The 15,355-nt window shown below is 39.6% G+C and overlaps 1 protein-coding gene across 1 annotated transcript in view; it reads left to right on the top strand.

Moving 5' to 3' along the window:
* Positions 1-15,355, top strand: part of LOC101160644 (plexin-A2) — a 74,922-nt gene that overhangs the window by 6,832 nt on the left and 52,735 nt on the right. The window contains exons 2-3 of the mRNA XM_023954980.2: positions 3,697-5,038; positions 7,015-7,197. Of these exons, the coding sequence (XP_023810748.1) occupies positions 3,815-5,038; positions 7,015-7,197 (1,407 nt within the window). The 5' untranslated portion in view covers positions 3,697-3,814. The remainder of the gene's footprint in view (positions 1-3,696; positions 5,039-7,014; positions 7,198-15,355) is intronic.

Genomic DNA, 15,355 nt, shown 5'->3' with positions numbered 1-15,355 from the left:
TCACTGGATTCATAAGAAATCCTTAATTTAAATACTGGTTTTAAGATTTTTTTGTCTTACTGGAAGATACAGTGTATGTCTGGGGAAGCACTGCAGTTTTATCTGACATTGTTGAACATAATGATGAAAATAACCTATAGGCCAACAGTCATAAAATTCCACTGTGTGGCATCAAACTGAACATATCCCCTGGGTGTGTGCAGTGTAGGCATTTATTCTACACATTATGCCCTCTGAGGCCCAAGTCAGCATGTCAGTGACTTTGAAGGTGGAACTCATCGCTCTGGGCCGTCTCTTTCACAACGCAGCCATAGATGAAAAATAGGCTGATCACAAAACGTTGCTTTTTCTAATAAACCCCGCTGGTCCCTTGTGATTGAATATGACATTAATTTAAAAGTCATTGTTGATAAAGACGACATATTCGTGTCCTAATTCCCCGACTCATCAGTGTAGGTACCGGAGACAGCCCCTGGCTCGCTGGATCTCTCCTCCATACAATCTACCACGTCTGACCTACTTCTGTCTCCACGACAGTGTAAACAGATCTACTAATTGCCTTCATTTATTCATTTGGAAGTCAAGTTCTGTTGTGACTGGATCCCTCCCAGCCCATTCATGTGTAATGTGTACAACACGGACCCCTCCGCCTGCTGACCCGTTGGAATCCTTTGACGAAATTGTAGAGTTTTCATCTTAGCGCAGACAATACAGAGACATTCTGATGTTCCGCTTTTTTTTTAAAGCTACAATGCAGAAACTTTCTAAGCATGGTTCAGCTGCCACAAACATCATCAAAAATCTGAAGTGTTTATCACACCCAGTGCAGACGCAGTTGTGACTGTTGTTGTTTATGCAATGTTCCACTCATATGGACTTATAGTGCTGTTGTCTTTGTGCGGTACAATGAATCTAAGTCATAAGCAACTTTGACAGCAACAAAAAAGAGACAAAAACATGTTTTCTCTATCTTGGATTGCAGTGACAATGAGTCTCTTTGTTGACTAAGTGTGAGGGAAGAGATCTTGCTCCTGACCTTTAGAAAAATTGCAGCACAGTCTGTTAACAGCGTTTCCAATATAACACGCACTAATTTTGTGCAAACCTGTTCATGCATTGTATGTGCTGCAGGACACACAAAAGAAAATGGTTTAGTGAACATTTGGAGAACCTCTTGTGGCTTTTATGACTGATGTGATTTTACATCTATTATGAAAAATGAACTTAAGAGACAGATTTGGTTCTAGAGATCCTAAACCAGGTCAAAGGGTTATGTTTCTGAATTAAGAGGTTCTCTCTCCTTTACATGCTGCCTGAAAGCAGCGTCCCCAGAGGCTTTGGCGAACCATGTTCCCGCGTGTGAGTATGAATGAGTCACGTCTGGGCCCGGAGCGTGTCTTAGAGTGGTGAGGCGAGGAATTCAGCTGGGAAGACAACGCAGGGTGAAGAGCTGTCTCTATAATTTAGGGTAAACACTGAGCAGCATGACTACATACCTCAGACGTGACCAAAGCTGGCAGAGGAGAAATTGATGAAATGATGAGGATGCTGCATGCCTGCTCAGTCTGACTCTTGTTTTCTTGCTTTGTTAAACCTTAGAGGATTTGAGAGGCAGATTCTCAACAGTAAATTAACCTCCGGGTGGCATTGTAGGTGTCTGCTATGAGAGGTCATTCTAGTCTCAGATTTGGAGCAGGAAATATTTTTCAGTCCTTTATCTGTTCATGAAACTCATAAGGTTCTGTTCTATTTTTTGTCACTTGTAAAAAAAGCTAAAGTTACAATTCACTCTACACCACAGATCTGCTGAACACTAAAGAGAAATGAGAGTCCGAGCAGCAAACACAAAATTCCTTCTATCCTTCTCTCTGTGACCAAGCATTACAGAATATCAGATGTAAGTGATTCAAACACTCTTCAATACACAGCATGACATTGTAAAAAAAACACAAAAGAGAGACTTGGATAAAGGTTTAGCAGCTAAAACAAAAGTGTTCAGACAAACGTCTGCTTTATCATAAGAAGCAGATAAGTACAGAAATACTTCTTTTTGAGATGTGCAAGTGTCACAGACCTTTAAAAAATGAATTAAATTTTGCTAATCTTTTAAATAAAAACAAACACCAAGCATGGTTCAAGGACTCTGTAGCTGTCAAAGCTGGCTATTTGAAGAATTTTTGGAGATAATTTTTTTGTTTTCTCCTTAAGCCACATCATAAATTTTAAAACTAACAAAATTCTCATGCTTTTATATAAAACAAAATAGAACAAGGCAGTCTGTGTTTATTGGTGTAGAGGTCATCTTTAAATGTAAACTTTTATTATTAATCATTATCATTATTACAATGGGAAAGATGTTTCTTTTTTGAATGATTTCTGTTAGAGGTGCCCACACTGAGTCTTCCAAATTGAGCAGAGTAGGTCGAGACACTTGAGTGACTTATCCCCCGATGGTGGAGACAGATGGAAAGGAGGTGTTGTAGTGGACATGGAGTCAGCCCAGCCTCCTAAGAATGAGGCCTGGCTGTCGCTCAACTCAGCCGGACGTCCTGCATGTCTGCCAATGGAGAGCACCCTCCGGATCATAACCCCTGCAAGAGGATCTGACATGGCTGTCTTCATTTAACCTTCACTTAGACCAGGAAGTCTCACTGAGGAAAACATTCTGTTAATGAGAGCACCAGCCAAAAAATAGATAAATAAATAAAACAATTTGGCAGGAAACTTGGGGTTACTAAAATGGAAAGGATTGATTTTAAAAAGTGCATCAAAGTGCTTCAAGTGAGGCAACAGAGAAGACAGTGGAATCGAAAGCTTCGGGTAAAGTTTGAAAAAGCCTTTGGTGGCATAAAGGGAAGATTTTGGTTGAAAAGGGGGTCTAATTTATGACGCTTTTTATGTGCTGGCAGGTTTATCACTCCATTAATGGATGTGAATTAAAAAAAGAGAGATGGCAAACTTGAACCTCTGACTTTTCCATCACATTCAGCCATCATCTGCACTCACTTTGAGATAAAATCAAATGTTTTTGTTCGTGTCGGGTTGGTTTCTTTTACTTACATGGCATCAGAGACAAACGTGATTAGTCACTTTAGATTCAAACATGTGTTTGACAGATAATGTTTCTTCCGAGGAAAAATAAACATACATTATGTTAATGAAATTACAAGGGAAAGTGTGAGCATTGATGCTGCCTGGCTGTGAATCTCAAATGACCCTTTGCCATCCCCGGAAAACGTCTGATTAATTTAGGAATTGGCTGCAGTGGAGAGTGATTAATCCCTCCGGGATTTAACCATTTAGAAGAAAAAGACAAAGGAGGAAGAGGGGAAAAAGTATGAAAGTATGGATGCATAATTAACACACTGAGATCATATAATTAGCCACACGGACAAAGGGAAAGTAAGGCTACATTGTGCCTTTGTTTTGTTTCATTAGGCAGATCTTTTCTATCACAAGCAGGTGAACATGTTAAGTTCCTTAGAGAGGGGCATGGATGGAATGAGCTGCTCTCAGGTTGCTAAATATTCGAGAGACAGAAACAAATGAGTACTTGGTTCTTTGATTTTCATCTGTCTGCCTAAACTGTGATTAAACAAGTATTTAAATCATTTTTCTGTCAAGTAGTTTCTGAAAAGAAGTTTGTGATATTAAAAAAAATAAAAATAAAATAAATGTTCCTTTTGTCTTTTGCAGGATGATGTGAAGCGCTCCTAAGAAGAATAGGACACAATTCAGTGCAACTGCAACTGCAATTCCAGCAAGCACACAATCTTGTTTGTCCAAGCTCGCCATTTCACAGAGCCTTGTTGGTATGGGGACACACTTGAATAAAGGATGGACTTATTGCAGTCTCAATAAAGGTCACTGCCCTCTAAAGGCCATGTCATGGTGCCTCTCCCTCTGGCTATTGACTCTAATCTCTGCAAATCAAAAAACAGCTCTTGGACAGACAATGAACTCTTTTCAATCAGAGAGAAGGGAATGGCCGCTGAACCACGTGACGGTGCATCAGTCAACTGGAGATCTGTATGTTGGAGCCGTAAACCGAATCTTTAAGTTGTCTGCTAATCTCACCCTGTTGGTATCCCATGATACTGGGCCGGAGTATGACAACAAAGCATGTTACCCCCCACTGATTGTTCAGCCCTGTTCAGAGCCTTTAGCCTCTACTGATAATGTCAACAAACTGCTGCTCATAGACTACTCTAATAACCGCCTGCTGGCCTGTGGCAGTCTCTACCAGGGCATTTGCAAGCTGATGAGGCTAGATGACTTGTTCATCCTTGTGGAGCCAACACATAAGAAGGAGCACTACCTGTCCAGTGACAACCAAACGGGAACCATGTATGGAGTCGTTGTGCCCTCTCTGGGTCAGGATGCTACTCTGTACATTGGCACTGCAGTTGGTGGCAAACAGGATTACTTTCCAACCATTTCTAGCCGTAAACTGCCTCGTGACCCAGAATCCTCAGCCATGTTGGACTATGAGCTTCACACTGACTTTGTTTCATCTCTAATCAAAATCCCCTCAGACACGCTTGCTCTGGTCCCACACTTCGACATCTACTACATTTATGGCTTCTCTAGTGGAAGCTTTGTCTACTTCATGACAGTGCAGCCAGAGACTCCAGAGAATGGCATGTCTGGAGGTGGTTCCCCTGGTGACTTGTTTTACACATCTCGAATCATTCGCCTGTGCAAAGATGATAAGAAGTTCCACTCATATGTCTCACTTCCTGTGGGCTGCATACACAGAGGTGAGGAGTACCGCCTGTTGCAAGCTGCTTACCTGTCCAAGGTTGGAAGGGTGCTGGCAAAATCTCTTAACATCAGTGCACAGGAGGACGTGCTCTTCGCGGTGTTCTCCAAGGGACAAAAGCAGTATCACGACCCTTCAGATCACTCTGCTCTCTGCATCTTCACCATCCAAGACATTAATGCTCGCATTAAAGAGCGGCTCCAGTCCTGCTATCAAGGAGAGGGAAACCTGGAGCTGCACTGGCTGCTGGGAAAGGATGTGCAGTGCACCAAAGCGGTAAGTTCAGGATCTATGCAAAGTTGTCATTTTGCATAGATCAGAAGCTTCAGTGATCAGACACATAATTACACTTCTATCATTGTTCTGGTGGAATCTTCTGATTAAATACATAATGACTCCACCACTGAGGTAATGTGTTTACCTTGAGCTGAACGTGGCGATTTTAGGCATCATTTTCCTCATCTTTTCACAGGATGTTGTTCAGCCAATCTTTCAATTTATTTGGATTTGTTTTTGATTCCATCGTGCTGTTATTACCATAAATAAGATTTCTTTTTAAGAACGTTGCAACCGTGACAAATTTCTGCCACTTTTCATGGCAGTTTCTCCTATATCCATTTACTAAAACCTATTTAGTAATTTTTAATAATGAAAGGCATACTCAGCTATTTTTTATTTTTTAAAAAGATTGCATTATTAATTGAAAAATTGCTGTTTTTTGTCCCTCTGTGACTGTTATCTTTCATTTTATGATCAGATAATTAATCTTGTTTACTTGTTAGGTTGCAATCCATGAAGTCTACATCTATGATGTTTTATTGTGGAAAGCTCAGATACAATTAAGATGTATAAACTGTGTAATTGCATTTTTGTCAGAATATTAATTATGGTGATCAGAGAAGTTTTGCATGAACTTTTGATATCATTCAGACACAGACTCCCACCTCCCCACCTCTCTGTTTCCCCCCATTTTCTTCCTCCCACTTTTGCTGCCTTCAGTGGCACTTGGACTCAGATGCCTGTTTTGATCTTGAGAAAAGGTCTTTCTTGTAAATGTCCGAGCTTGAGCCTTTTTGAAAGCTATAATTCTGCGTAATGAGCTGGTTTGGTGGAAAAAAGTTGAAAGGCAGAAATGAAAACAATATCCATCACACAAATTGCTTTGGTGATTCCGTTGTACTATAATATAAATAGGATGTACAGTTATTCAAAAAAGAAACAAAATGAAAACAGTAATACATATTAATACAGCAATTACTTCTTGTGTGCAATTGACCAAGGAGAAAAAAATGTGCGACAGTAAAAAGAAAAAAAACAATCCACAGCAAAATGAGTTTAAAATGCATTTATGTGGTAAGGTTGGGATTAAGACTTAGTTAGTTCGCGACAATGTGGCAGACAAAACTCACCATATCAGGTATTGATATGTTTGATGTTATGAAAAGAGGTAAACAAGTCTAAAGGGAAAGCTGAGGGCTTTCTAAAATGTGTTTGTCTCTTCATCCATAATCATGGAGTTCATAAGAGAAAGAGTCGGGTGGGGTCACACATTAAATTCGATTACGCTGACTTCACTCCACTAATCAGATTCAGTAAAGCTCAGCAACATCACATGACAAGACAGAAAAACTCGTAGAGATTTTCAAGTGCATAAGAAGCCAGAGATGTGGAATAAGAAATGATCATTCCCAAAAAAGGAGACCTTAGATACTAAGTGACAGGCAATTAGCAAAGGTTTGAGGTGCATGTTTGCAGATCTAGTAAGACTGCAAAGCATTCATCTTTCTTTGATGCTTAATGAAAACCTGACATTTCTTGTGCTGTGTTTATGTGATGTCAGATCAAGCGATCTAAAAATCACAGAAACCAGCTCCAAATACACAGCGTTTCTGGAGTTTGCCATCAGCAATTAGGTCTGCTACATAAATTTGCCAGCTCTGTGGTTTGCTGAAAAGCCCAGCAGCTCGAGCCCTTTTGATGTAACATTTTTAAACCTGAAAACTGTGTACTTCATGCTTGTTAGGTTTGCCAAAAGTCAGTCTGGATTCACGTTATAGTTACATGTGTCAACACCGCTACACTCTCCACACCCGTATTATGTCGAACTCCTTCCTAAAGTTCCTCTGTTTCAGTTTTTTAAATTTCTTTAGTTGTGAATCCCTCTTTTTCTTTTTCTGATCCTTACTTAGAACATTCATTTTTCTTAATGTTTTCTCTATATTTACACTCACATCCTGCCTCTCTGCCCACAGCCTGTTCCCATCGATGATCACTTCTGTGGCTTGGATATAAACCAACCCCTGGGGGGGTCCCAGCTGGTGTCGGGTCGGACAGTGTTCACTGAGAGCAGGGACAGGCTGACCTCTGTCACTTCCTACATCTACAACGGGCACAGCGTGGTCTTCCTGGGATCCAGAAGTGGACGTATAAAAAAGGTATCAGTTACAAGCAAGATGATCAACTTCACCCAACACAAGTGTAATATTTGTTAGGTTTGTGCAGGGGTCGCATTACATGTATAAGAACACCAAAAACATTTGGTTTCTAATTTCCTAAGGCAATGTTTTCCCCACAAGATCATGAGCAGCATAGAGACTTCACTATTTAAAAAGGGAGAGACTGAAGTGTGCACTTTGCCTTTTTTAGGATTTATGTTTCAGAATATGCTACAAACTACACTTGTATTGGGTTTAAAACATACAATCAAAGAGAAATTTTGCTCAGACTTAACATCAGACAGTTCATATATTTGTGTGTACCCTCTAAAGAAGGGTGACACCACAGCTCAAACAACATAAAGTCATTGTTTCAACAGGTTTATTTGTAGGAGTTCTCGCTACTTTAAGTGGGTAAATGGATAATCATCTGAATCTATATTCAGACAGTAATCTTGACAGGGGTTAAAATGACACATTAAATATGCAAACTTCCATGTAAAGTGTGTGGACTTGGTTTATGCTTATAAACAATGAAAACCTAATCAACATAATACATTAATCATGATTGTAATAATTTACAAAGATTTGGTAAAAAATGGCCATAATTTCATAACAAGATGTTGATTATCAAAATATTAAATGATAAAAAAAAATATGTTTCTTCAATACAATTTCTTCTACATCAACAAAATTGTTGTTTACAGCACAGAGAATGCGAGACATAAAAATATGTTCTGATTTTGTTGCATTTTTATTGCCTGTTTTTTTTTAAAGCTGATTGTCAAGATAAGTCTTTATTAAACAAATCAAAATGATATGGTGATGCAAATCACTTGTTCACTTGTTCTTACACAAAACTATTATCCACAAAATACTTTCTGTTAAACTAGACTCCTCAAAATGTATTCAGGGCTGAAGGACACATTTGCCAGTTTTTAGATGTTTTTTGTACAGGAAACATAGGAGACTTTTGAAATTTACCATATCTAAGCCTCAGACAAAAGATTGCCCCCTAACTCTATTTCATGATTCATGTTTTCTTTCAAGTTTATTTTGTAAAAATATACTTTAATCAAGTTCATCTAAGTTCATGATCTAGTTTAAATGACTCTGGAGGACCGCAGGCTTTGTTTACTGCACAGCAGTACAGCATGCAGCTGACTGAGGAAATGTGTGAGAGGACTGTTGTGACACTAGCCTGGGGCTCTCAGTCTTATGAGGAGTAATGTGTCTGACACACAAGGCACTCGCACACGCACACACCGGTCCAGACCGAGGCCACAGATAACATCTCTGCAGCTCTTTCATTAGATGAAGACAAGAAGACGAGACACCCTGACAGTGAAAAGGAAGGAAACAAATAGGAAGTGTGATGCAATTCCATGAGAAAAAGAAAAAAAAAACAACAGGGAGAAAAGGTACATATCATTAAAACAAGAGAGATGGAACCAAAATGAAACTTCTGAGGAAAAAGAAACTTTGAGGTGAAGTTGGTTTTAGCATGTGCTCAGAAAGTAGCTGTTGTTTAGATAATCAGTCTTTAGACTCAGTTAAGTGCAGAGTCTAAAGACAGTTCAGTCATTACACTGACTGAATGAGCAGCCATGATCTCAGACTCCCGGGAGCCTTTAAGGAGCACAGGGTCAGCTCTCCAATTCTATTCAATCACACCCAAATGGAAATGTTCAGTGGAAATGTGGCATGACAACAAATGCCATCAGCAGATCACTCCACCCACAAAGGTCAAGCCTGTCACAGAAGGGTGTCACCAAGGTGAAAGGTCACAGGGATAACCAACAATCTCACTATCTTGGCTCAGAGCGGCATTCAGATGTAGTCATCAGTGACTCCTGATGAGTCTGTTACCGACATAACAGGTCACTCCTGTCATCATGCAACACAGCTTTGTTCCCTCAGGTGGATAATTTAAGCTGAATGGCATGACTCTGTTCGATAACTGCAGGCTGAAAACAAAAGGAGCCTTTACACTTTGCAAGAGAAAAACTAATGAGGTGGTTCAGGTAAAAGTCATTATCTCTCACTGATCCGTATTTAAATGTATTCTGCTCTCAAGAGGGCATGTAGATGGATTCAGTGGCACACTTTCCACTCAATACTGTAGCAAAAAATGCAAGAAGAAGTCACTGTAGAGGAAAATTAGCATTTCAGTCAGTTCCGCTTCATCAAAGTTTAAACAATTTATTGCAACATTGATACACATCTGATGTTGTTGTGAGACTCATGTGATGCTTGGCAGCAATTCTAAGCAGTGACGGTGCAACACAACATACAATTTTCCTGGTTCCTCCTGTTTACACTTCTTGTTCGTAACAGTTTTAAATGCATCGAAAGCAGAATCAAACACGCCAATGGCTGTAAATGGGAGGATGACTACCGGTAGTAAAATTAAAGAAGGAAAAAAGGTAGAAATGTACATGTGTATATATAGAAAGTTGATTAAATATCTGAATACATGTACAGGGTTTTCTTTTTGGGCAAATTTTCGGTCAAGCCCTTTCATGTGTCCATGCGTCTTGTTTGCGGTTCTTTAGCATTGGATCTATTATTTGAATAATGTTTTGCTCTTCAACTGTGACTGTGATTACTAAAATTGAAGGCCTTAAAAGAAAATGTAATTTTCGCTCAGCAATCAGAAGTTTTAAATGAAATGTGCACCCCCCCCCCCCCTCTTGCCGACACACACATTACACACAAGTGTTCTGCATGAACACGAGCATTGCTGTTTGTTTAGCACCTCGTATGACAAATGATGTGCCTTTAAGGCCCGTTTTAGGACAAGTGTTCCCACATTGTTGATTCTTGTTTGAAGCGGGACTTCAGCTTTTGTGTAGCATGAATGCAAAAACTGGAAAAGATTGGTTGTCTCTAGAAACAAGTATCTGGTGTTAAGTGGAACTGAATTTTTAATGTTTTCACAGAGCAAAGGTGAAATCTAAAGTAGAGTGGCATCAGATGCTTTTAAAAATCAAAATGTATTTATACTAAACTGTTGGTAGCTTCTAGTAATACTTGATATTCATAAATTGTGTTTTAGTTCATGAGAACATCCCTGATATGTGTATGCCTCCTTGTTAGCCTTACTGTACACCTAATGCCTAATTTTTAAGCCGGACACCACCACAAGCTAGATGCAGACAGTTGCTCGAAGACTGATAGTTAAGTCTAATTTTTTATAATACCTGCCAGCAGTGCTGGTAAATATGATTTGCAGGATTCACAGACAAAAGGATGAGAGGTTTTCAAGAAAATTAAAGTGGAGAATTTCATAACTTCTGTGGCTGCAGCTACTCAGCAAACCTATTTCCCCTGAAAGCTCTGAAAATGTTAAGCATATGGCAAACAAAGCCGTAGTCAAATACTCTTGTGCAAATTGTGGATTCATTAAGGCTTATTGAGAGAGTCGAGTGGGTGGGGGAATATCCAAATACATGGCTAAATGACTTGAACTTTTCAAAGTCATGGTTTGAAAGGTGGACTTGGAAGGGGAGATTTACTGTGTTGATTGAAAAGAAAAGAATGGGGTTTTAGGGCAGGAAAGGAAACCAATGTTCTATGCGACGCTGAGAGGATTTTTTTTAACTGCAAAAGCCAAATCCCGCAGAGTAGCTCAACATTTGATGGCTCAAGCCCAATGATATGCTAACAATTATTTATGGCAGCAATATGTGATCAGATCCCTCTCTCAGCTTTTGCTAAACAGATTTTATGTAGCAGATCCATTTTTCTCTTCAAATTCTTTTTTTTCTTTCAGTCTTTTGTGCTGTTTGGTCACACAAATGGAAACACTCGAGGACTGTGGTCAGGAAAATGAAAACCATACGGTTGCTATGAATTGTTCCACAGTCCCCCTCCTTCGGTTTCCTTTTTTTTCTTCTTTTTGGTAGGCCATGGGAATCTGACAAACAATGGTTGTGATTGAATGAAAAGAGGTTGCATGGAGGAGGACAGGAAACAGAGAGCGAGCAAACATGTCTTCTAAGAGAAGGAAAAAACATGAACACAGATGAAGAGGAGGCTGCGGTCAAACTATAGGATCAAGACTGGGAAGATAGCCATACAGCTGAAGGCTTCATTGAAAATTTGGCAGTTTTAACTTGAAGGCTTTTAAGAAAAAACCCTAAAAACACACATTTACACACACCATTGTGTCTTGACCTCATCTGTGACCCAGCCACTAATCATTGTTTTGCCAACACTTAGATCGTGTCTCACGGCTGTGATCAATATGCCTCTCTTTGTTGTGTCCTGTGATACACATCTCCACACCGAGGATCCTGTTTGTGTAATAAGCCGCTGCTCTTCAACTCCATCCCTGCATTCGCCTCTTTAGCATTCACAGGACCGTGATAAATTTATGAGCTAATCAATGTGCACTCCTCTTGGCTGTCATCCACAGTCAGACCATATGCACAGCCACTGAACCTTAAAGGTGAACAGTTGTCAGGCCTTTATGTCACTGCATGCCCTGTGCTGTAATCGAGATAAAAGCCCTGGAGGATCCTCTGAAATCTGTGCATAAACCTGTTTTGAAATCCAATCTGACATTTTTGATGGGGTTTTGCAAGTTTTTTTATCCTGCACCCTTTTCCCAAAGTAACCATATCAAGTTTTAACCGAGTTTTACACAGGAAACTACATTTCTGTAAGATTTTTGGAGACAGCTAATGATTCATATTCATAAAAGTGGTCCCTAAAATGTTCCTTAAACTAAATCTACTGACCTTGGTTTATCTCCTTCAAAGTATTGAAGACAAACTGGTCTTTGGGGACAGACGAAGCCCTGTCAGCACAGCAGATTGGGAATGATTGGTTGAACAGATTGCTCTTTGCCTCCTGGGTCATCTTCCATATGTTTAGGTTAACTGGGCACAGATTGGTTGTCTGTATATGGATGCTACCCATCTCTTAAGGTTTGACTTTATTTTTTACATGTACATAATAAACTGCAAGGTCCTCAATCTGCAAAAGAAAAAAAAAAGAAAGAAAATTTGACATTTAACTTGCTTGCTTTAAAATATTTCCATGTGAAGAACATGTGTTTACACTCACTATAGAGACAATTGGGAGGTAGTTTCCTAAAATAATGACCTTTTATCATGATTCTGTTGCAATTCTGGTCTCTCACCTTTTTTGTCCATTTGTGTCTTCATGCTCACATTCTCTGTGATCAAGCTCATGCTTCTTGCCTGTTCACCTTAGTATAAGAATGTCTCAGTGCCAGTTTGTTGTAGTCTTGACATTCCAGCTCTCTTCTGAATTCACTTCTCTGTTACCAACCAGGTTTTTACCCCGACCACACTTAAGCTTTCAGACCTGTCTGTTCTGTGGATTATTACTATTTTACAGATTATGTTTGCTTGTCTGTCAGCCTTTATCAAAGAAAAGATCAATTCCACCCTTCTCTGAGCAAGACCTCTTCCCAATTATGGGGATTTACTAAATTAAAAACTTACTTCCTGGTTTTGCATTTCTTCTGGATTGTTTATTCCAAAACCACTGCAGACTTATAATATAGCCCAATTGTGTGAAGCCAAGTGATGTCTTGTACAGCGTCTTTCATTTTCTTTGACTTTTACAGAATAAGGTTTCTCTCTAATGGCCAGAATGTAGAGCCTTGGTTTGGCACACGGCTTAGGTTTCAAATCTGTTGCCCCCACATGTTCTGCTTAGGGATTTAAAGTCCCACTCTGACCCCCCCCCCCCTTCCCCTTTTTGGTGTGTTTAACATGTTCTTGTGGCATTTTTCTCATGATGGAGGACATGTAAAAAAAAAAAAATTACAAGGAAATTTCTGAGTATTTCTATATTGAAATTGAATCAGATGTGAATCAGGAGCAGGTGAGAAATTGCTTTTTGAAAAAGGTTGTGGCTGTAACGTAGGTGCTCCAGTCAGCGGGCTACATTGTGATACATTCACTTGCAGACCCATAGATGCGTTTACGTCTTTGTTTTCCTTGTCCAAGCTGGCATCTAGCTCAAAATTGTACACCTGGATAGCTCCAATATTGCTCAGTATTTTTGTTGCACCCATATTGTTAGGTTGGGGTGTGAAGGACTCAGAAGATGATTGGAGTGGAACTTTAAGCAGTACGGTGCACATTACTGTTTTGCGTTTACATATTTATGTGTTAAAGATATACCCTTGTCATCTGTAAAGTAGTGAATATAAAATAAGAGACAGAAAAGTCAGATGACCAGTGGATACCAAATACGATGACAAATTGGTAAAGTTTTTCTTTCATGTAGAACATGGACCTCACAAAGAGAGACAGAAAAAAGAAGGCTTCTGAACAGCCTCTAATACTTTTTCATGCCATGCATCAGTCCTATAACTGCAGATCAAAAGAAGCGGAGCACAACCCAAAAAGAAAAACACTTGAAATCAACTTGAAATTTGATTGTCACATTTGAGCCAGACAGTGCAGAGCAACTTCAAGAGCCTGAAATGAGTTGTTCTTCCTCTCTCATTAAAATGACAGGAGAAGTGACAGTTCTATTAAATTGACAGGCAGAATTTGCTTCGAGCTTTTGTTCCATGTATCTGATCTTTAGTCAATCAAACCATATAATGACCGATTATGGTTAATAACATTTTTTTCTGGGAAACTTTGGTATAATTCATGTTTACCTGTGAGCAAGTTGAGATGTAACCAGTTAAATCAAAGTATCTTTAAACTGTAAGTAGGATTTCTATTATAACTACATGTGTTGTTCAGTGCAATTCAGGTTGGTGCTCTCAGTTTGCGACTACATATTTTATGAGCACAGCCAACAAGAGAGAAACTGCCCAGAGTTTAATTATATTTGTTTGCAAGCCAGTGTTTGTGTATGTCACTATGTGTGCAGCTCTGTGTGTTACTTTAAACAAGCAGGCTCATTATAAAACCAATTTAACCTCCGTTACTTTAATTATGAATTTCAGGACTTAAGGAGAGATTGAGGACTGGCAGTACTCCCATAAGGCCTCTGCCTGGTCTGACCTGCTTCGTGTGATCGAAAACTCTTAAAAATCCAAACAAAAATAAAAACGGTCATGATGGGTCAGAGTTTGTCTCTGCATCTATAGCTCTACTCTCATCTTACTCAGCTCAGAAAACTCAATATCTATTCTCTAGATGTTTGGGTTTATTATAAAAATAGTTAAACCACACAAATGCTTTAACCCTCTGGTTTCTATTTGGGAGCAGATGGGTGTGGGAAAAAATAAAAAATAAAAAAACTGTGTAAACTTTCCCCAATGTTGTGTGGGAATGCCGTGCAAAAGGGGAGAAAGAGGGATGAAGGAAGCTTAGCTCTTCTTTGTTTTTCAGCTGTTCTCTTTAGGAGTCACCACAGCGAATCATCTACCGCCAAACTAACCCTTTTACCAACATAATCACTGTCCCCCCTCTGAACATGTCCAGTCCATCTCAATCTGGCTTCTCTGCATTTATCTCCAATTCTGATTCCATCCATCTTTGTGACTTCCAAAGAAAACCACGTCTTTATATCTTTTACCTCCAGCTCTTTCTTCTGTCTCTTTCTCAGAGCCACTGTCTCTAAACCAACAACATGGCTGCTCTCACTCGTCTTCTACGCCCTTTTTTGTCACACATCACACCTGAAACCTTCTTCCACTCCTTTCAACTTGCCTGCACACCTCTTCATCTCTTCCCCATACTCTCCTTTGCTCTGAACACTCAACCCTGTACCTTAAGTACTCCACCTTCTTCCCCCCTATTTCCAGTTACTTCACTGTTCCACTCATCTTCCTCTCATTAACAAAAATAAATCCTGTCTTGCTGTGGCTGACCTTCATTTATCTCAGGAGTGCCCAAATCCAGGCCTCAAGGGCAGTATTCCTGCTGTTTTTCTAGAAATCCTGTTTTATCTGCTGTTGATTACCTGGATAGGTGTGTTTAGCCAAAGTTTCAATGGCATGATGGTTGGAAACATGGAGGACACTGGCCCTCAAGGCCTGGATTTGGGCACCGCTGATTTACGTATCTCCTTTTGAGAGCAAACTTCCACCTCTATAGATGTTCCTCCACCTTCTCTCAATATCACCATGTCATCTGCAAATGTTATTGTCCACAGAGATTCCAGTTTAACCTAATCTGTCTGTCCAGCACTCCTAAAAAAAAAAAAATTGAAA

This window comes from Oryzias latipes, chromosome 5 (assembly GCF_053564925.1).
Source record: "Oryzias latipes strain Hd-rR chromosome 5, Olatipes_Hd-rR_3.1".
Lineage (NCBI taxonomy): Eukaryota > Metazoa > Chordata > Actinopteri > Beloniformes > Adrianichthyidae > Oryzias > Oryzias latipes.
The sequence above is the reverse complement of the archived record's forward strand: the minus strand, read 5'-3'. Positions and strand labels throughout refer to the sequence as shown.